This window comes from Scophthalmus maximus, chromosome 2 (assembly GCF_022379125.1).
Source record: "Scophthalmus maximus strain ysfricsl-2021 chromosome 2, ASM2237912v1, whole genome shotgun sequence".
Taxonomy (NCBI): Eukaryota; Metazoa; Chordata; class Actinopteri; order Pleuronectiformes; family Scophthalmidae; genus Scophthalmus; species Scophthalmus maximus.
Window position 1 is genome coordinate 4,195,916 of NC_061516.1, and position 22,259 is coordinate 4,218,174.

The 22,259-nt window shown below is 43.6% G+C and overlaps 1 protein-coding gene across 1 annotated transcript; it reads left to right on the forward strand.

Moving 5' to 3' along the window:
• Nucleotides 1-1,468: 1,468 nt before the first annotated feature.
• On the forward strand, nt 1,469-22,249 carry dmgdh (dimethylglycine dehydrogenase). The gene is made up of 16 exons (XM_035626106.2): nt 1,469-1,694; nt 2,285-2,453; nt 3,783-3,881; nt 3,971-4,135; nt 4,845-5,049; nt 12,701-12,949; nt 13,082-13,280; nt 13,711-13,880; nt 13,986-14,139; nt 15,760-15,925; nt 16,155-16,285; nt 19,189-19,406; nt 20,132-20,289; nt 20,367-20,426; nt 21,369-21,503; nt 21,615-22,249. Exons 1-16 carry the CDS (start codon nt 1,573-1,575, stop codon nt 21,825-21,827), a joined length of 2,613 nt encoding a protein of 870 aa, XP_035481999.1. The 5' UTR covers nt 1,469-1,572; the 3' UTR covers nt 21,828-22,249.
• Nucleotides 22,250-22,259: the final 10 nt, after the last annotated feature.

Genomic DNA, 22,259 nt, shown 5'->3' on the forward strand with positions numbered 1-22,259 from the left:
GAACTTTTACAAATGCCCTCGTAGCAGTTGGCAAACACACCGCCCGTGTGTTTTTTTAGTCTGCAAAATGTTTCAATTTACCCAGAATTTACAGCAACTTGAAACTGACGGAGATTGTCAAGAGCTACACAACTTTGTGCAATGAATTTAGGCATTTACCTGAAGTCAGTGGCACCATCAAGGGGCCTTCCCCAGTGGCCCCCCATGTCGGGTTGCAGTAGCATATGCATAATATGCGACAATGCTTCTATTTGATATTTTACATTGGATACTATTCTTTTAAATCAATAAAGGTTATTTGCTATAATGGTTAAATAGTAGGCCAATAGTTTGGTCTAAGTAAATATATAGTAATGAGTATATATATAGTATAGTAATAGATAAAAACAAATGCAGCCAGTCAGCCCATGAGCTGTAGGTGAATGTAATTATTGTATTCGATATATACTGCAGCTGGTCAATTCTGCTTTTATTTGATATTGTACATTAGGGCGAAATATATTTCACATTAGGAACTATTCATTAAAATCTCAAAAGTATATTATATACATATTATTATGTATGGTTAGGTCTAAGTGTCAAGGGTTTAAAGGAGCAGGACCCAAATGAAGGTAAGGGGGAAGAGGAGTATTTAATAACTAAGGTAACAAAACACAGACTTACAGTCTGGAAAGGAAAAAATAAACTAAATCCAACTCTCCAAAACTGAACTCCAAAATGAAGTACAACTACAACCAGCTATCAGGACGAGCGTCCAGCTCAAACCTGTTCCAGTTGTTCCAGGTTGGTTAGAATCTGTGTTGCAATAGAAGGCTCAAGGACCAGTCAGAGATACATGTTTCTGTACGGATAGTTCAGACTGGATCCAACAGACACATCCAGGTCAAACGTCTTGACCACACAACTAACATGATTCAGACACCAATAAGTATTACGCCCTCTGGAGAGTATTGTCAAAATAGAACTGTTCTGCGAGCCATGTAATTTTCTATGCATTTTGATCTGTTATTTATTTCTAAACAATGCTATGTCCAGGTTAAACGTCTTATTAAATACCTGATTGATTGTCATTTAATTCACATTCATGGCTCCCAGGTGATGGATCCCATTTGTTCATGCTGGTCCACCATGAGGCCATGAAATTTGGGGCAGACATTCATGTTCCCTTCAGGATGAAATTAATGAATTCATCTTGTAACGTTCAAAGTGCGGTCATCCCGTCGAATTTTTCCAATTCGAACAATATTATAGCTCGTTAATGAATATCAGAAAAAAACGTCCCATCGGCTCAGTCTGAGGTGAATCTTGTGTTCAGGGCCGCACATGTTAGATCTAGGGACCATTCAGGAGCCGAGTGACCTACATTTAAAGGCTCTGGCGCACCAAGTGTTAATTTGGCTGAGGGTCGTTGTGCGTAAAGTCTCGGTCCTGACACTGGTTGTAGACGTGTGGGCGTGCCAACACGGCTGTCGGGGCTAAAGTGGGATATTCGTATCTCCCCAGGACAGTGCAGTGTGGTGTGCACACTGAGCTGCACATGTAGTTTAGTTTTGAAAACACAATTTCTGAATTATGTCACGGATATTAAACTCGGTGAAAGTCCAGCTGCGGAGAGATTTGTCCGCGTATCGTGGGACTGCTCTCCTTCCTCTGAGGACCATCTTCTGCACTGCGAGAAAACACGCTGAAGAGAGGTGAGGTAGTCACATGACAGCTCGACTTTTTATTTAACGCGTTTTAATGAGGACTATTAATCACAATTATGGGTTCAAAGTAGCCACACGGACCCTCCAGGGCTGTACTTCCATGCGTAAAGAGTCTTTACTGTGTGACATACAGGTTTGACGCATGGGATTACGGTCAGTGTGCGTAATGGCCTCAGTCTGTGGTTGCCAGGTATGGCAGCACATGTATTTTTGGCACAATGTAAACAGACTACTGAAGTGCATTTTTGCATGCTGGAGCTGTAATTATCCATCACCTGGAGTCACCTGTATCTCCATTAAAGGTGCAACCATCAGTTGACAGAAGATTAACGGGCAGCCATATCTATTGGTAAAATAAACTTTTATTTTTGTGCACACATGTCAAATATTTGCTGGTTTCCCCGCTTCTTACGTGTGAAGATTTACATGCTTTTCTTTGACAGTCAACTGAGTATCTTTGGGTTTTGGACTTTTGTTTCTTTAACAGTTTTTTTTCTTCTCACATTGAACATATAATCAATGTAAATGATCCTGAATTGCAGCCTCTCACACCTCCTTCCTTTCTTTGCTGTCTTCAGTAATGTGTCCTCGGTTTTGGGGAAGCGGTGGAAGGACACGGCCGACACTGTCATCATCGGTGGTGGATGTGTCGGGGTCAGCTTGGCCTATCACCTGGCCAAAGCAGGCATGAAGGACGTGGTGCTGCTGGAGAAGTCTGAGCTGACGGCGGGATCCACCTGGCATGCTGTACGTCTACCAAAGTCTGCATTTCGTTTATGTCCCAAGGGAAAATATATATATATATATATTCCATCCAAAATATATCCTTGTAAGACTGAGACTTCAACTGACAGTTATTGTCATTTTAGATTAATCCTTCAATTATAGTTCATTATTTTGTCTATAAAATGTCAAAAGACATTATAAATAATGTCTGTCACTACTTCCCATTTTGAAATGTGATTTCACTCTAGAGAATGTCTCGTCAATACAGTTGCCAAATAATTTCCTCTTGATTGGTAGATTAACTAACCCCTGCAACTCACCTTTTTTTTCACCTGTGAATAGTATGAATAATATGTGGAGTGACAGCCAAGACTTTAAATGCAACTAGATTATTAGAGAGTGGTTCTTCCTCAGCAGCCTCATTTAGTGAAGGTGTTTACAACCACTTCTGTTAGTGTCATTCACTAGTTGCATCTGTTACGTTATAGGTTTTCAAGGCATCCGAGGTCTTGACCCACTTAGCCCCCTACACTGTGCCTCATTCACTCACATGCACTTCACTGCAATGCTACAGTATTAACAGGTGTTATGTGACCGAGGGGGGGAACTTACTGTTATTGGGTTACCCTCTTCATCTTGGAAATCTGTCCCAGCATGCATTGGGTGAGATGCTGGGTTAGCCAGGTTGATATTCATTCCAGTGGACAATTTAAATGCATGTTTTATTTTATTTATTTATTTATCTGGAAGTTGGAGAAAGTGGAAACGCCCGGAGGAAACCTACACAAACATGGTCTTTATAATATAAGATATGAATTTGATATGAAAGGATTAGAAATGCTACTTTGCATTTTATGACCCCTTAATGTGTCATCCTTGGTCATAGTTAGACAGAGAGGTTAGAATTATTAACCAGTAATTTATTATCACAGCTTGGTGCACAGCATTTCATCAGTGAACAGTTTAGAGTTGCTTGGACAGGGAATTAAAGCTGCTGTAATCAATATTTTATTAACAATGTATCAAATGAGCATTATATGCAACATGATTTTAGTTTATTTTTATTTTTATTTAGCCCAATGTTTTGGTTTTTGGTCCACAACTCTCCTGTTTTGGTTCACTCTTACCACTCTCAAGTTGTTTTTCTTGCTGCTGTCTTAAGTTGCAATGATTTGAATAATTTGAATGTCCCGCACTAAAAAAGCCCAACAGAAACCATTAAAGACTAGCTGGTGAACCTTGTGGAGCATTTAGCAGCTACAGAGCCACATAAAGTTTCCTTCAGAGGTTGGTAGAGACCGAAGCTGAGCCATTAATGTGTGAATAAGCACTCTGTGTTTTGTATTTCAGGCTGGTTTGACCACATATTACCATCCTGGCATCAATATCAAGAAAGTTCACTATGACAGCATTAAATTGTACGAGAGCCTGGAGGCCGAAACTGGACAGGTGAGGTGCTTTCCTCCTCTTCCATAATTCTAACGTGTTGGAGGTGTGTGCTTGAGTTGATTGGTCTGTCGCGTTGTCACTCTCCGCAGGCGGTGGGCTTTCACCAGCCTGGCAGCGTCCGCATTGCTTCTACGGCGGCTCGGGTGGATGAGATGAAATACCAGATGACCCGCACGCACTGGCATGTGACACAGCAGTACTTCATCGGACCGGAGAAAGTCAAAGAACTTTTCCCTTTGCTCAACATTGACAAGGTCTGCATGGAGCACAGCAACTTCACCAGCACATCCCTATGAAATTAATAGTAGAGGAGCAGTGAAATGTCCTTGATCAGTCAGTCAATAAGGATCATCCACTGCAGTGACTGTCAGGTTTTTGAGATCACAACTTGTGGTCGGTGTCTGAAAGACATTTTTGTAACATCTTTTGTGCTTTAGTGGGGCAGCAGGAGCAGGTGTGTATGGGACTCTGTTCAAATTAAACTTGTGTGCCTGTGTGTGTGTGTGTGTGGGTGTGTGTTTGTGTTTGTGTGTGAACTCACACACTACCCTTACTAGGGTCTTATCTCTAAAGAGACTCAGCAGTTAGAGATTCAGGGTGGCTCAAGAATTGCTAACTTATTCTAGTTCAGAAAAACTCAAACCTTCTCATTGATGTTGAAGATAAGTTAAGATAAGATAATCCTGTATAAATCCCACAATGGGGAAATTTGCCATGTTACAGCAGCAAAGGAGATATTAAAAGTAGAAGGAACGACAGTAAAAAAAAAATATAAAGAATTAAACATTTTAATATTAACACAAGGGGATATCAAAATGTAAATTGTATATACAACGTATGTAGAATATATAGAGGATTGCACATAAACCATTGGCTTGCACATTCAGAAGATGAGCATTGCATAGTTGAATGAAGTGAACGTGTTGTATTGGATGTTGTATGAAGGTTTCTGGATATTTTCAGGTGTTGGCAGGTCTCTACACCCCGGGAGACGGCCACATTGACCCATACTCCCTGACTATGGCTCTGGCTGCCGGGGCTCGTATGTACGGTGCCCAGATCTACAACCCAGCCCCGGTCACTGCCCTCAGCCCAACCGCTGATGGCAAGTGGGACGTCCAGACTCCTCATGGAACGATCCGCGCCAATCGCATTGTCAATTCTTCAGGTTTGTGTTTGAAAACGCTTCTTCCATACGCCCATCCAGTGCTGCCGTAATTGCTACGCGTAATTTTGTTAGGGTTTTCCTCCTTTCCGCTTGCGCCAGATTCTTGTTGTCTTTTGGCCGGTTGTTGGTTGTCAATCATTGCAGCAATGTCCTCTCAAACTCACTTGACCTGGCACGTGCGGGCCTTGCGAACTGCTTGCGCCCGTGGCACTGTGGCGCGCATAGTTGCGCTGCACTTTCACATAATGTGAGGCCCCCTACGCACAACGCGTGTTCAGCGTTTGGGGAGGGGCGTCCCGGCGTGCATCCACTCTCAAACCAGAGATAATGGGAAAGGTTTTTCACGTTTTTCAGAAACATGGGGGATGCCGATGTTTATGCTTTCATCTCCGATGCAGATTCGGCTGGGGTTTGTTTTCACTCTAGTATGTTTTTCATTTCATGAACCAACTGGAGTGTGTTGCATAACTAAAAACCCTGCTGTCCTTTTTATTCTGGGCTTGATGGTGGACTTATCTGTGGAAAAATTCTAAAGAGACTGTGATACAAACGATCCCCCCCCCCCCCGCACATTCAAGTCAGTAGAGTGAGAACATTATGAAAAATGAAAACACAACGAATTGTTACACCTCGACCTGCTGTACATTATTTGGTCTTCAAAACGCCACAATGCACATTGATCCTGCAGTCCCTGCTCTGTAAAACCAGTTATCTTGTTGTTATACACACTGCAGCAGGAGACCTTTGCCCTCACAGACCCCTGCTTGCGGCCTGAACTGGGTCAGACCAGTTCCGGGGGGTTTTCGTGGGCAATAACTCCCCTCATGCCTGCTGCCGCTGCTTGTTTATCTGGCGAGGTTCGGGATCTCGCTCGAGTCTCTTTGCCATGTCTGTAGAGGACATTGTGTAACGTGTAGCAGTATATGTCGTACACATTTTTTGTCAGTCACCTTTTATTGGTACTGAATCCTTACAAATGAACCAGCAAACAATATAGATAGAGAGATAGTTATGAAATATAGGTGTAGGTATAAAATACAGTAAGAACATTAGTGCAAATCGATAATGCTAAAGAAAGGTTACAGAATTGACTCAATATTGAACAAATGTGTGATATATGAGTGATTCACACTATGTATACAACAAATGTTATCTTGAGGGAAGTGCAAAATAAAAGTATTCATATGGCGTTGTATTGTTATATACAGGGTGCGATTTGCCGGGGTGGGGATGCCGGGGTTCTTCCCTTTCCGGTCTACATATCCCCACCTCTGCTGAATGATTTTTTTCCCCTGTTGTACCAAATTTATCCCCCCTCAAAGTGATCAATGCCACTTCACCATATAAAATGGAAATTTTACTGGGTAAAGCGCTGTTACGTGAACAGTCTGTAGTGCGATGGAACGATAGAATCCGAAAATGGACCACCCACTGACAGCGCCCGTGTCCATGAGACAAAAGATGACATGCGGCTAATTTTCCTCATGACCTTGGTACCATCAGTCAACGTTAATCAATGCGCGGCTTTTTCCGAATGTCACCGAGCACGAATATTCGGACGGGGGATTTCATTCTCGCAGTTTTTGTCGTGCGGTGTCTGTAACTGTTGTCGGCCAGTCGAGTGATTCGCTGAGCAGTGTGTGTAAACCTCCCTCGTCGACACCTCAAGAGACGTACTAGTGGCAGCTGCTAGAACCCACTGGTTTTAGCCTCCTTGGTATCTAGTTCGCCTCCCATGCCGGAGGTCGGGACATCTTTCTTTCTTTTTCCTTTATTGATTTAGCTGACGCTTTTTGTCCAAAGCGACTTACAATAAGTGCATTGAACCGTGAAGATATTACCCAGAAGTGCAAGAGTACTCCAATAGGCAAAAATAGCGTCAAGTGCCAATTTCATAAAGTAAATATACTCAAGATGCACCATGGCGTGTGTGCATCTTGGCCTCTCCGGTTACACATGCTCGAACCCCCCCCCCCCCCCCCCTTTTTTTCCCCACAAATCGCACCCTAGTTTTATATGTGTATATTTCATTTTCCACCCTTTATATTACTGTAAATATTTTTTACATTTGTCTATTTGTATATTTGTACAGTGCTTTCTTGATTTATTTTTTCTTATGTTTTTGCGGCATTTTTCTAAATCTCAGGGATCGCAATCGCAATTTTCGTTGTGTTTTTGTCTGCAGCAGTGCAGTGACAGTAAAGAAATCTTGAATCTTGAAAGACCAAGAGATGTAACATTATTATGAGAGATAACAACAACAGTGGCTAAAAGTGAGCAGTGTTGGTTATAAAGTATTACTGTGGGTGAGTTTTAGTTTAAGTAAGCTGAAGATCTCCTGTGCCGTCGTCCTCTGACCGTCCAGTGTTATGTGAAGTTCACGCGAGCTCAGGAGCTGAATGAAATACTGTAGATAATGTCTTTTTGGTTAATCCATCCATTTTCTGCTGCTTGTCCAGTTCCAGCTTGTGTTTAATGATTCATTGACGATATTTTTAGGATCTACAGTTGGGAGGTGTGGTGGCACAAGTAGCAGTAGTGCTGATACTGATAAATACCGATAAACGCATGCAATTTCATATCATGAACCATTTGATTACGTTCTATATGGTCTGCAGTTGACCTTGGGTGGACCCTGCAAAAAACCCTGATGCCAAATTAAAAAATCGGGCATCGACAGTCGCTGCAGTGCGAAAACCGCTGTCCCTCAGAAATGTCCAGTCACTCTCACAAGCGTTAAACCGTAAATAGCATCAAGCAGAGGGTTCACACCAACAGCTCATTCACGTCTTCTTGCTCCGTATTTTCCTCCCTGAATTTGCACATTCCGTTCTCTGGTCGAAGCCAGTGTGTGTGTAATGGGCCACTGCTGCCCCTTTGCCTTCACTGTGACCGACAGCCAATGCAAATAGGCCAGCAGTTCAGATTTCATCCAATCTGGAGGCAGCGGCACATACACTCCTCCTGACGGCCGTTTTTTCCGCTTTTTGCCACTGTGCTGTGGCTCCCTTTTTAATATGCAGGGACTCAAACGTCACACGGAAGGCCACGAGTTTGCAGTTGAGTGTGTTGATTTGCAATTTTTAATACAGATGCCTCTACTGTGCGTTTGGTTGCATGCACCGCTGCCTTACCGCGAGCAAAGTTGAGAGTTTATTGATCAGACGTGTCATTTGTGGTGACTCTCGCAAGCTGCGCCCCCAAACTTGTGCAAAACTCCAGGTCACTGTGTTTCTTCCCTTTCTATGATGAGTTTGTGTCCGTGGTTTAAAAAAATTCCAATGAACAACCGATGCAGTGTGGCCTGCAGTGGTGAAGCAGCTATTAAAAAAATGTCACCCTTTAATATCTCAAAAAAGCAAAGCAGACCGTTCCCAAGCAACAACAGCGACCTCGGTCTTCATTGTGCCCACGTATTGTTGAAAACCCATAACCCACAAGCAGCTTTGTCGCTGATCTTGCATAACACCAACCATCTTTAGTTTAGACTTTTTCTCCTCCTATGTTGGGCCTTATTTTTATTGTTTCATAGCTCTCTCCTTCTCTGCTACGTCCTCCACAGAGTCTCATCCAGATCCACTCCTGTTTTTCCAGTCATTGAAACTCTCTCCCAAATATATTATTTCTACAACCTCAAACTATGGGGGTCATCTGAAACGCAGGCTGCCCCCCCTCCCCCCCCCCCCCAATGAAGTTTCCTCCCCTGACCAGAGAGCCTAAATAAAAGTCAAAGGTCACGTTCCTTGTAATGTGACCCCATAAGATCAGTTTCAACTGATCAGTTTTGTGACCCAAAGGAGGAAAGCAGTGCTTTGAGCATTGTGTGAACAGTAGTCTGCACTTTTTCATATTTATTTACCTGCTAATCTATACATTATATATAGAATATCCTTCTGCCTAATGGTTCCCAGCTGCTTCCATTTCATATACAACGACCCCACTAGATCATTTAACACTGTTAACTATGTAAAAGCAAACGTACATAGTGTTCTAGTATTTTTTTTCATGCTTACGTTTGCATTAGTGCTACCACTTGGAATCGATTGTTTCAACCATTCATCAATTTCTTTTATCTTCTTTTTTCTTTAGGCCATGTCAATCGTTTATCCATTACGCTCAGTTAACTATTTGATCCGTTTATCCATAACTAGTAAACATTACCATTACTTTTGAACTCTTTGAACTTGTGTAATCATCACTTTTAATCTGGATCATATATGCATTACGTTTAAATATTTCATCCGCTCTGCTTGCCTTCTTATTAGTTTTCACCATTGTTTTTCGCAAACTCAGGAGTTACTGCAAACGCGAGCTGTATATTCGTATATGAATTACCCCCTGGGTAATAAATGGTGGGAATTGCTGCTTTCAGCCTTTGAACAAATGTTCAGGGATTATTGATTATTGTAAATTTAGATTCATAAATATAGTTAAACAGCATGGACGACTCATGTGGCCATACCAGGACTTGAAAGCTTGTTGACTCCCAATTCCTGAGTAACAGCGGTGAATTGGCCCAGTATGCAGGTCTCCTGGTAAACACGCCCCTCTGTGGCCCAGCTCTTGCCTAAACTGCCTTCCTTTATCAACATGTTGTGTTTATGCACCCCAACCCCGTCCTCCACCGTGAGATAACGTTCACACGTGTAGCACATGCTGAACATAAATAGACATTGAATTTAATTGGTTGCAGATTTGCATTCGGTAACGTCGACTAAAGATAATTTGCAGCGTGTCTCAACTTTAAAATGAAGTGGAATTTGTGGAGCACTGTTAATGAGTATCGCTCTTGCGACACGTCGCTGAAGATAGCAGCGGAGATTGACAGGTCTTTGCGTTCCAGCTGACTCTGGTCACAGAGGCTGAGTTGGCACAGGGTCCACATTGATTTTTTGTTTAAGGTCTCCCACTCACAGACTCAAACACAAACACAGCATATTTGTTTTGATGCTGTTAGTGTATAAACCACGTTATGCTGTATCTGACATGCAGGGTTTGCACATGTTTTCCCCCCCCATTAATGGTAAAGATACATTAGAGTCCGAAATAAACTAACCTAAATCTAAATTACACTGAACCCTGAGACAAATTGCATTGAAATAGAGCTAAAAGCGGAGTTAATAATGTAGCCCACGTGTTTTCTTTGACAATAAATTAAAAAAAAATTTAAAGTAGATGATGAAACAATAGTAAATCAAACAAGTTCTTATTTTCCTTTCCATTTTTCAGTCAGCTGACTTTCATTTCAACCTGATATTGAGACTGCAAGTAATGTCAAACCCTGAGGGTAAATGCTTATTCATGCTGTGCAACTAAATAATATCCTGCTTACTTACAAAACAGCCCTTTGGAAATGGATAAAATATTGGCAGTTTGCCTTGATGCTGTGGCTTTGGGCGACTAAGCAGAACAGCTTGAGCTCCCGTGACTAACCTGGACATTTGGTTGCAATCTCTCTGCACTTTTTCAGCTCATGTGTACCTCAGTTTGCCGTCGTTTGTCCCATCTTGTAAGTACAAGCATGTTAAAGGGGGCAGTAAGCGATCTTAATCCAATACACCTTTTGTAAAATTCAGCATATAGTTCCTTACGGCTCGCTGTCGGTACTGTGTGCGCTGAGAGCCCTGGCTCTGTAAATTGAAAAGTGAACAAAATGGTGCGGACCGCACCACACAACACAGTTTAGCAACAGGCGCCACGACTTAGGGGTTTCGGCTTCGTGGTCAGCGCGTCCGTCTCCCATACCCGTAGCTGCGGGTTCGATCCCTGACCAGTGCAGTCAAAAAATCGACAACAAACAATCTTTTCCCAAAATCGCTTACTGCCCCTTTAACACGGGAGAAGTGGTGATTACAAAAATGTACGTCCCATAAAATATGTTTGCGTCTTCAGTGGATGACACATATTTTAGTTTGTCCCTATAACTCATGTAAATGATAAATGGACTGCATTTATATGGCGCTTTTCCGCTCAACACTCACAGCGCTTTACAGCACAGTCGGCATTCACCCATTCACACAACAATTCTATATTAAGCGCTCTGACATGCATATCATTCTCATGCTGCTGACACAGCCGCCAGGGATTGAGGGGGCTCCAGAGATTCAGCATGTGGTGTTCGGCATGTGGCGGGGACGAGCTGGTAATCAAACCACCGGCCCTCCAAATAGTGGACGACCCGATCTACCTACTGAGCACACGGCCGCCTGTCCTGATGACCTGCCCTGTGTCCTGTACCTGTACTTTTGATCTGCTGATTAAAAACCTGCACCCTTGCCCCTGAAGCCATGCTGACAGTTTTTGGTTTAATTTGTCAGGTTGTTAGTTGGCAGCCTCTGAGATTTTCTGATTTAACCCAATTGTTCCTATTGCGCACCGTGGACAACTTTCACTGTTAACTTTCACTCTGCAGAAGAAATAATCCCAATGCAAACCGTTGACTGCATATGCGTTTTGGGTGGAAGGTTTGATCATGACTGTTAGGGAGCAGGTGTGGATCAAGCAGTACAGCCGGTTGTCCATTAATCATCCACACGTCTCACAAGTCTCGGTGATGAAGACACTGAAAGTGTGCGCGTGCGTGTGCGTGCGCGAAATGAGACTCTGTGTAGCATTTTGTTGTCGTCAGGGTGGGAAAAAAGAAATGCTTTCCTAAGTGCGTTCTGTTTACAAGGAACAGTGCCTGCATTCACCTTGATACCAAATGGGTGTCGCAGGAGGTGGGACTCCTCACTTGCAAACGCATTCATTCATCGAACTTTGTTTTTCCCACATCAACCCAATAAAACACAGAGGCGGTGGAGAACATACTGTTCCTGCAGTTTTTTTTCTCGAAATATTTATGTCCATGGAGCAGGGCGGCTGTAAAGGAATAGGTTGACATTATGGGAAACTTACTTTTATGCTTTCAGAGATACAATACCACCGTCTGTTTGTCAAATGTATAGCTACAGCTAGGGGGGAGTTATCTTAGCCTAGTATAAAGACTGAAATTATTTTTAATAAACATATTTGATAAATTTACTCTATTGATTCTTGCCCTTTTGGGCCATATCTTCATGGTTGAATGCACTTATTGGAAGTCGCTTTGGACAAAAGCGTCTGCTAAATGAATGTAATGTAATCTAATGAAACAAGGGGGCACAGCTAGCCTGGCTCAGTCTGCAGCTAAAAACATTTTCTTAATATTACACTTGATTTGTTTTCATGTACGAACCTGAGCTTTTTCGAGTTGTTGTAGGCAGATTTTCGTTGCGTTTCCAGTCTTTTTGCTATGCTAAGCCGCTGAGCTAACTGTTTCCTGGCTCCAGCTTCAAATTGAACCGCCAGATATGAGAGTGGTATTGATCTTTTCATCAAGCTTCCACCAAAATGGTGAATAAGTCTATTTCCCCAAATGTTGGACTTTAATTGCTACAGATTGAAAAGTGTGCTCATGAATGTATGAAGCTGTCGATTAGCCATGTGTTGATGCAACCGTCAACTGAAAAGGCTTAAATGTGAGCAACTCGTGCGCACTCATGAACATATGAGCATCACCCAAGATGAACCACTTTGGCCATTTGGTCAATTTTGATAAACGCATTCAGTTAAAAATGCATCTCACAGAGAATATTGTGTCAGTTTTAATCCCTTCTCTGTTGGTTTCCAGGTTTCTGGGCGAGGGAAGTGGGACAGATGATTGGGTTCGAACACCCAACTATCCCAGTGCATCACCAGTACGTGGTGACGGCAACGGTACCAGAGGTGAAGGCTCTGGAGAAGGAGCTGGCTGTCATCAGAGACCTGGAGGGCTCTTACTACCTGCGTCAGGAACGAGATGGCCTGCTGTTTGGCCCGTATGAAAAGATGGAGAAGATGGTGCTGCAGGACTCCTGGGTCAGAGACGGTGTACCTCCAGGTCTGTCTTCCATAGCTTAAACTTGTTCAGTACATCTAAGAACTCTTCTGTTGTTAATTTTGGAATAGTTGTACATCTTTTGAAGGTAATGTAGTGTTTCTGTCCACCCTGCGTCCTGTCTGGCTGCCGCAGGTTTCGGTAAGGAGCTATTTGAGTCTGACCTTGACAGGATAATGGAGCATGTCGAGATGGCCATGGAGATGGTCCCTGTGCTGAAGAAAGCGGACATTATCAACATCGTGTCTGGACCAATCACATACACCCCCGACCTGCTGCCCATGGTGGGACCACACCAGGGAGTTCGCAACTACTGGACTGCCATTGGTTTTGGGTACGTGCAGCAGGATAGCAGTTGGTGAACACCAGTGTTCATGTGGATTTAATGTAGTCTTTTGTAGTTCAATAAAATGTAGTGATATTTCTGTAGCGATTCATCAAGAGCAAGAATTGGATGGTAGACTGTCTACGTCAACCCTGTACTTTCTGACAGATACCAGACTGAAAGTGATATTAATGTTACATCAGTGTTAAATTAGCTCAGCCTTTTATAAATGCCTAGATGTTTTTGTAGTTTGTCCCAAACCGTTTTTCTTGTCGCTTGTCTGATTCTTATTCAACTGTAAATGAAATGTCACTTTATATTTAGTTGTAGTGAAAACTGGATGGTGAAAAAATGTATCATAGTTTTCCTTGATGGCATCAACAACAAACAATTGTTTCGACATTCAACTAAAGATAACGGCCAATTTGTATGTGTTCAGTTATGGAGTCATCCATGCTGGCGGTATCGGTAAGTTCCTGAGTGACTGGATTAGGAACGGAGAGCCTCCCTATGACCTGATTGAATGCGACCCTAACCGCTACGGCAAATGGGCAGATGTACCATTCATGTGTGCCAAAGCTCGCGAATCCTATGGCTTCAACAATGTGGGTAAGGTGAATATAAGACAATCGCACGTTCATTGGGCAAACACGTTTCTTTTTTACTGCCGACGAACCCTCTGCTGTATCTTCCTCACTCTGTCGGTGCCTCCAGTTGGTTACCCCAAGGAGGAGCGTTTTGCTGGCCGGCCAACCAGCCGAACTAGTGGTGTTTACGACCTGCTGAAGGACCAAGGATCCATGGGCTTTCACGCTGGCTGGGAACAACCTCACTGGTTCTACAAACCTGGAGACGACACTGGATACAAGTAATGCTTCTTTGTACATCTGTGTTTGATTGACAAGCTCTATCTAAATTTTTTCCACCCTGAACAGTAGCAAACGAAAAACAGCAGGTAAACATTTGAACAGGATGTTTTGGCTTTTGTTATGGAACTGATTTTAATTTAATTGCTGACTGTTGTTGCTGTCCTCTAGCCAGATTGCGCATTCCTGCTTTGGATCCACACCACATCCGCTTCCCTATTTTAAAAAAAACACTATCTTAACTGTTGTGAAAGGAGGATGATAAAGTGATGGCTCTTGCATACCAAGAAGCAACAATGGCCTGTGTCGGAGATCAACAGTAAGACTCCGCATACATGTATATTCTGTTCAAATGAAGGTGGTGTGCAGAAAGGCACGCCAGAGCAAATGTTCTAGGACACAGTGTTCTCTGTGTAGAAAGGAGCCATGAAGAAGAGCAAAAGAACATGCTCTCGCACAGAGCTCCCTTCCAGCCCTTTCGGCACATCATCTAACCGTCTCCTCTAACTCCTGCAGGACAAGAGAAGCATTTCGATAAGTAAAGTAAATGCCACCCTGAAAGAGACAGGGCAGCTGATCGCGTTCAACATATAGCCGTCAGTAAGGACACAGCTTCAGCAAATCTGACGAAACAACAACAACAACAACAACACATGGTCAAAGACAGCTTGAGACGATCTGGCGAGTGTTTGGACTCGTACCAAAGCCCGGATGGAGAATCCAGATGGCCCTCTCGGTAGCTGCATACTTGGCTCATATCTGTGACAGAGAGATGATCCATTTTTCCGATATATATGCAGCTGTCATTATCTTGCTATGCAATACTCTTTCCCCAGTTTTCACTCTATTGTATTTTTAGGCACGTGGCGTGCCGGGGACGTCAATTTTGGTTGGTCCACAAAATTGTAAGAAATAAATTGCAAAATATTCATGAAAATAGTGTTCCCAGATTCGGGCTCCACAGAGGGTGAATCCCTATGACTTTGGCGATGCCCTGGCTTTAAACAACCAGCAGGCTGACAATTTGGGCTTTTAGTGAAATATCCCAGCCTGGGACCCAGAAAAAATTCTGGGAGCGAATTTCATTCGCTCTGCCAGATCCAGTCTGGATCCGCTGAGTTGGGAAGGGATTTCCTCCGGCAGAAAACTTCACAACAACGAACAGGACTTAAAGTACCCGATCTTTTCAAATTTCTCCCACAGACATTGTGGAATCCTCATCACAGGCATCTCCTCATTGCACACTCATCAGGCGTCACATGATTCGTCGCTCTCACCGGTTGTATGTCTATCCGATTGCGTCCGGTCGCATTTTGGCCTGCGTCCGTTGGTCCCCAACAACTTTGATGATCTGCAAATGTCAGGACGAGAGAGAGAGAAAGGGAGGGGGGTGGGGTGCAAATAGAGAGAGAAGGTGAACAGTTCTCACAAACTTCATGAATTGCCTACCACGATGACCTGGCTCCCTTGTACTCTAGTCTTTTGAGTTCAAGCACTACTTTCATAAATCTGTCCTTCTATCAGAACAATGTTCATTCATTACACTGAATCTAATGAAAAAAGTTGCTACTCATTTAGGCAATGGATATCAGATATAACATTCACATTGTCCTTGTACCCAGGCCCAGTTTCTGTCGCACCAACTGGTTCGGACCAGTTGGCAGAGAGTGCAAGCTGGTGATGGAGAAGGTGGGAGTGATCGACCTGACTCCTTTTGGAAAGTTCATCGTGAAGGGGAAGGACTCCCAGAAGCTGCTGGACCGCCTCTTTGCTAACACCATGCCCAAGGTAGAGCATGTGTATACTTACGTGGGGGTTCGTTAAGTCGCTGTTGTTCTGAAAGTTGAATAGAAGGTTGGCAGTGAGTGATGACAAAGCTATCCACCTGATTCTGATGGTTACACAGCCACCACTGAAAATCCAGTTTGCACAAATGGTCCCCTACTCGCCACAGATTCAAACAATTCATCTTCTTGCTCCTCTCTGACTGCATGTCCTTTGACCTGTTTGTTTTCAGGTGGGCCACACTAACATCAGCCACATGTTGACGCCCACTGGGAGGGTCTTTGCTGAGGTCACCGTCACCCAGCTGGCACCGGGAGAGTTTTTGCTCATCACTGGCTCGGGGTCGGAGCTACACGACCTCAGGTGAAATGCATTGAGCCTTTCCCGCACGGGCACAATCATGCTCGAGTTGAAGTGGCTACACAATTTTATTCCCAATTTTCCCAAAATCCCGGAGCTGCAGCAAATCGGAGGACAATCAGCGTAAAAACAGGGGCTTGCAAATCAGCACTTGGTCGCTATGTGTGAACTAGCAACGACGCATGTGACTCGCAGAGGCCTCGCCGACGTCTGCCAGATATCTAGCAGGCTAAATATCTGGACAGGTCCGGGAACCCACCTCCTGCATCGTGAGTTGTGGTGTGACAGGCAGTGAGTTCGTCGACCTGGCAACCCTGGGGAGGAACTGTAGCACAACAACACAATTCAATTAAATTCGATTCAATTCAATTTTATTTGTACAGCGCCAAACTTTACACTTTACATACACAACGACACACTTCACGCATATTCTCTGCCTTTTCCGTTTTTTCTGATCAAATCGTCACGCAGGCTATATGCGGGGCGGGCGTTTTCACTGCGACCCACGATGAATGTAACCTCGAGCTGCTTTATTGCGGAACCACATATTTCAGACCCTTTCGACACATGAGTGTTCTGCAATATATCGAACACAGTTTATTTTATGACGTCTATCGTGAAAGTGACAGACAGTTCCTGTTTTGCACGTATATCGCATATTTTCAAAATTCTCTCGCGTGTTTTACGGACAAAACCTACTTTGGGGACATTTGGTCCTGGTGAAGGATCGTGTAGTGTGTGATTCCCCCCGTCTCCAATGAGTCGACAAGTGTGAACAGCACGACGAACTGAAAGGCTGCCAATATAAGACAGCACGTCGCGTGTAGTATGAACGGTACAGCGATCTTACGACTCCGAAAAATCGGGGATGTGCCCGAGGCATTAGTGACCAGCGGGTAACGTCGTAGTGGAGCAATTAGCAGCCATTGAGAGACAGATATTTCCCTCAGCAGTAGGTAGGGACCAGAATGACTGATATAGTAACTGTAACGGCTGGATGTGAAAATTAGCGACAGTTAGATGGTGTGTTATTTAACAAAGAGAGTAAACTCCAAAATTTAAAATTTTATTTTATTTTCTTGTACACATACGCTTGACTTCAAATGAAGGGACGAGCTACGCGCTAATACAGTTTGATTATCTTTCGAGAGTTCCATGCCAGTCCAAGAAGAAATTGGAGAAATTGAGTGAAACTCGTAACTTCCCGTAACAGGGGAACCTTTCAATGGGATGAATTCATTGCAGGGGGGCGGGGGAACCTTTTTCCGAGGGCATTTTGTCCATTGCCGGACAGGGTCAGAGCTGTTCTGGTGGCACGAGGGAGACCTACGCGGTTTAGGTCAGGTGGTTTCAACGTTGTGGCTGAACCACTCTGGAGCTAGAGCTGCTTCTCTTTAGCGAGGCAACTGATGTCCGGTGGGAGTGAGGACTTGCGACAACCTGCTGGAACAAGTTCAACTCACCTTTGGTAGAGCGACACGTGGCTGACAAAGACAGTAATTCCTTCCACCTCTCAGTGGTAATCCCACACTCGGCAGCGGCTATTTGGTCTGTAATTGTTATGTCTGTGGGGACAGAGAGAAAAACTGGAAATGTATTTTATTGTCCATGAAGTGTTTTTTCAATATCTCGTGCCATATCCACTCTGCGGCAGTTCTGCTGGGCAAATCATCCAGTTAAGCTGCGTGTTTTCCAGCGGTAATGAGTCTCAAGATTAACCCTTCCATCACATCTCCACGAACTACACACACTGGCTCGTCTTATTTCATCCCCCCAAAAAAATGTGTTTGTCCATTTCTCTTGGAGAGTGTGGCCTTCCACTGTGCCACATCTGCTTTTCTTGAGCAATGTGCATGTTAAGTCTGACTGTGAGCTGATAAGCATACAGCCAGAAAGGGACCTCTCTGAAGGACTCATGAGATTTCTTTGGCCGTCTGAGTTGCATTTTTTGTGCTTATGGATTGGCTTGTGGGCTGGATCATATTGTATCGTGTGCAGTGCACAGCCCGGGCGCCGGATGTTCCCCCCCCCCTGATTCATTGCCATATGTATTAAAATACCACAAGTTGATTTTCTTTTGTACCATGAAAACCTTACTGCTCTGCAGTGCACAAGTACACAGTGTACAGTCGTGTCATCAAAACAGTGTTACACACAGTCCTACATGTGTACAGTTACATACAGCATAAAGAATAAACACGTGACCACTGTTGTCAGTAGTTAAGAGACCTGAAGACAGTAATTAAAAAGATTCCTTTCATTTTGCAACTATTTAAGTTTATTTTTGGATGGTTATGTCTTTCATTTCAATTCTTATCGAAAAGAAAATTTACAAAAATGAAGATAGTGCAATTCTGACGCAGTAAATTCATTTGAAAATGAAAAACAAAAACACACACACAATAGACTGCTATAAAAAAAAATGACAGACAATGACAGCAACTGCAGGAACCCACTCTTCCCATGATACATCTTAGCAAAACCTCACATAACAGTTAACGCAACATTACAATGTTCAGTTTCCCTGCACAAAGAGCAGAGAACGTGATGCCCCTCACTTCTTCGGGTCTCACACACCCAGGACACAGTTGTGCCTCAAGCTGTGCAGTGTTATGCCTCAGAAACGTAAAACCCAATCTCACGCCATGTACTGACCCCTAGTGGGGGAAAATACAATACTACAGTTACTCTTACAGTTCAATTTAAAAAATGAAACTGAATTATATTTTGAAAATAGATTTATTATGATAAAGAAATGAACAGATGGCTGCAGTTATAGAAGAACATTTTATGTATTTGATTGTCATGCATGTGCACTGAAACACACAAGAAGCGAAGTACACAGGGATGCTACGATGATGAAATATTAAAATCTCTTTGCTCTGTGGGTTTTGAACTTGCCTCAGGTGGATGGAGACGGAAGCTGCAGATGGCGGATACGACGTCGACATCAGCAACGTAACAGAGGATATTGGCGTGCTGGGCATTGCGGGACCAAACTCGCGCAAAGTGCTTCAGAAGCTGACGGATGAGGATATGAGTGACGCCGGATTCAAATTCCTCCAATGCAAGACCATCAAGCTGGCGGGCACACCTGTCAGGGCCATCAGGATCTCCTACACAGGTACCGAGTGCTTTGCAGAGTTGCTCCATGTTGTCTTGTTGAAGAAAAAGGAAAAAAAGAGAACTTTCTCCCAACTAATTAGCTCTACGGGCCTGATAAGCCAAGTCAGTAAAATAAGCAAAATGAGAAATACAACGGTAGCATATGATGAAATTAAAAGATGTTGCAACATGAGTGGGCTCATGTATTGCAGTATAACACGGTTTTGGTGGCAGTGGATATATTATTATTAGATACATTATTAGTATTTGATAGATAAATGTGTCAGGTCCTGTATTGCAAACTGTTTACTGTCTCTACTAAACATTTACATAGGATAGGACAGAGCTTTTCCTCCTGATCTGGATAGGAGCGGTCACCTCGTAATCCACTCATCCAGAACACTTACCCCTTTATGTGTTTGCTTACATGGATGTATTCCCACTGCCATAACTTTAGGCAGATTTATTTATGTCCGAAAAGTATAATTTGCTCTTAAGGGCGCGTAAATCTTGGTTTCAGACCCAATGTATTTTTTTGAAAGCATTTCATATTCATGACATCATCAGCAACAATCAAATTTAAAGTTCAGAATAATACATAATAGACACCTTGGTCAGCAAGAGTTGTAATGGCTACAAAATCAGCTCCAGGTATAGTCAGGTAATATTTTGACCATCGGCCTGTATAATTCTACGCCAGACAAAGAGACCGTCTAACATACCATACGGTGATGCTGTGTTTAGGTGAGCTCGGCTGGGAGCTGTACATTGACCAGAAGAGCATGGCAGCTGTGTACCAGGCCATGATGGAGGCGGGAAAAGAGGAAGGCATCGACAACTTCGGCACCTACGCCATGTCCTCCCTCAGACTGGAGAAGGGCTTCAGAGGCTGGGGGGCTGAGGTACACACATGCCCACACACACACACACACACACACACTCGACACACTAGTCACAGCTAACTTGTCGATCTTTACAGATGAACTGTGACACCAATCCTCTGGAAGCTGGGTTGGATTATTTCATCAAACTGAACAAGGTAACCATCTCGTGTTTTTACTTGCGTGTGGCGAAAGGGACAGAGGTTGGTTGGTTTGTCCTCCCACCACGTTGGTCCAGACTGCAATACTGTATATCAACAATTTGGATTTGGATTATGCAGATTACACAATTGTCAATCTGTCATAATGATAAACCTTGTCAGGAAGGGAGAAAGTGTGAGACTTCCTCAAGCATGCCTCTGATACTAAATATTACAGGGAAAAATGAAAGGCTCACTACATATTGATACATTCAGGCTTTTTTCTTGTCTGATTTGCTTCATATTGTCACAGAGTGGAAAAAACACAATGGGAGGGTGTTCTCCTGCATTTATTCTCTTCCAAAATCTTTTTTTTTCTGTGGCTGACAGGGAGGAGAAACCTGCTTTACACAGGTTTTCGACCATTGACTAGCAGTAAAGTCTTTACCACATGCTGACTGAAAGACTGATTGACAGATTTAAACAGCTTTCGATGCACCACGGAAATCCTGATGCGAGTGAGGTGGCCTTCACTCTCGTTTTATCTGGCTTTATTAAGGGGCGTGCCAGACTAGCCGCTTGGCGTGCCATATGCAAATTTATTGTGACATCACGAATCGATGCAGCGGAAGTATTGGCTAAACTACTGACGAGGCGTTTCAGGAGCTCCAGGAGAAGTTGTCAGTTTCTGACCTTTTACATACACAAAAAAACAATATAACACAGTAGAGGAAAGGGAAAAACTGAAAAAGCGCAATATGTCTCCTCTAAAACTACGGATGTATGTCGATTTTAATTTGTCTATACTGTATGTATACATTTTATTTAGTCACTGTAGCATCAGAAATGTATTTATAGACTCTTAGTCTTGTTGAAACATTTGATTACTGTCAGCATCCAAGTTTCCACTATGCATGTCTGACCACTAATAACCTGACTGTGCACTGTCTGTGCGTTCAGCCTGCTGACTTCATTGGCAAAGCAGCCCTTCAGGAGATCAAGGCCAAAGGCCTGAAGAGGAAGTTGTCCTACATCACACTGGATACGGATAATATCGACCCAGAGGGCAACGAGACCATCTGGCACAATGGCAAGGTTAGCACCAGCGACGAGCCTCGCTTAAGTCTTCCGCCGAGCACGTCCTGTTGTATTTGATCATTTTGAGGTTGCTGTCGCTCAGTCGGGGTCCCCCTTGTTTCTCATCAGGTGGTCGGCAACACGACGTCCGGAGCCTACAGCTACAGCATCCAGCAGAGCCTGGCGTTCGCCTACCTGCCTCCGGAGCTGTGCTCCGTGGGCCAGAAAGTGGAGGTGGAACTGCTGGGGAGGAAATACCCCGCCATGGTCGTCCAGGAGCCCTTGGTCCTCACCGAGCCCACACGGACTCGGCTGCAGAAGAAAGCAAAGAGCAAAGCATGAGCAGGGGACTGTCCTCGTTTGTCAGTTTGTCACCGGCTAATGAAGAACAATCTCACTAATCTAAGGCTGAAGCTGTTGTGGAAAGGAATCGTGTGCAGTCCATGTACTGAGGTGTTTTTTTTTTTCTCTGTGGTTCACTTCAGGAGACTGTAAGAGTCACAGTCACATAGTTGACTACTTCCTCTTCCCTGTTGCGGTCTTAAATAGACTCAGCATGTGAGAATGCTTAGTCCCAAACCTTACAGTGTGTTGCTCAGACATAACAACTGTTGCCTGATGTAGTTGCACCATAGTGTCTTAAAATGTTAGAATGGTAATTGACTTTTTCTAATTCCACGAATGACTGTAAATGGTTTACGGGTCAACATTTGAACCTCTAAGTGTGAAAAATGCTTGATTTTTGAAAAGGATTCAAACTGAAAGTGTCAAATT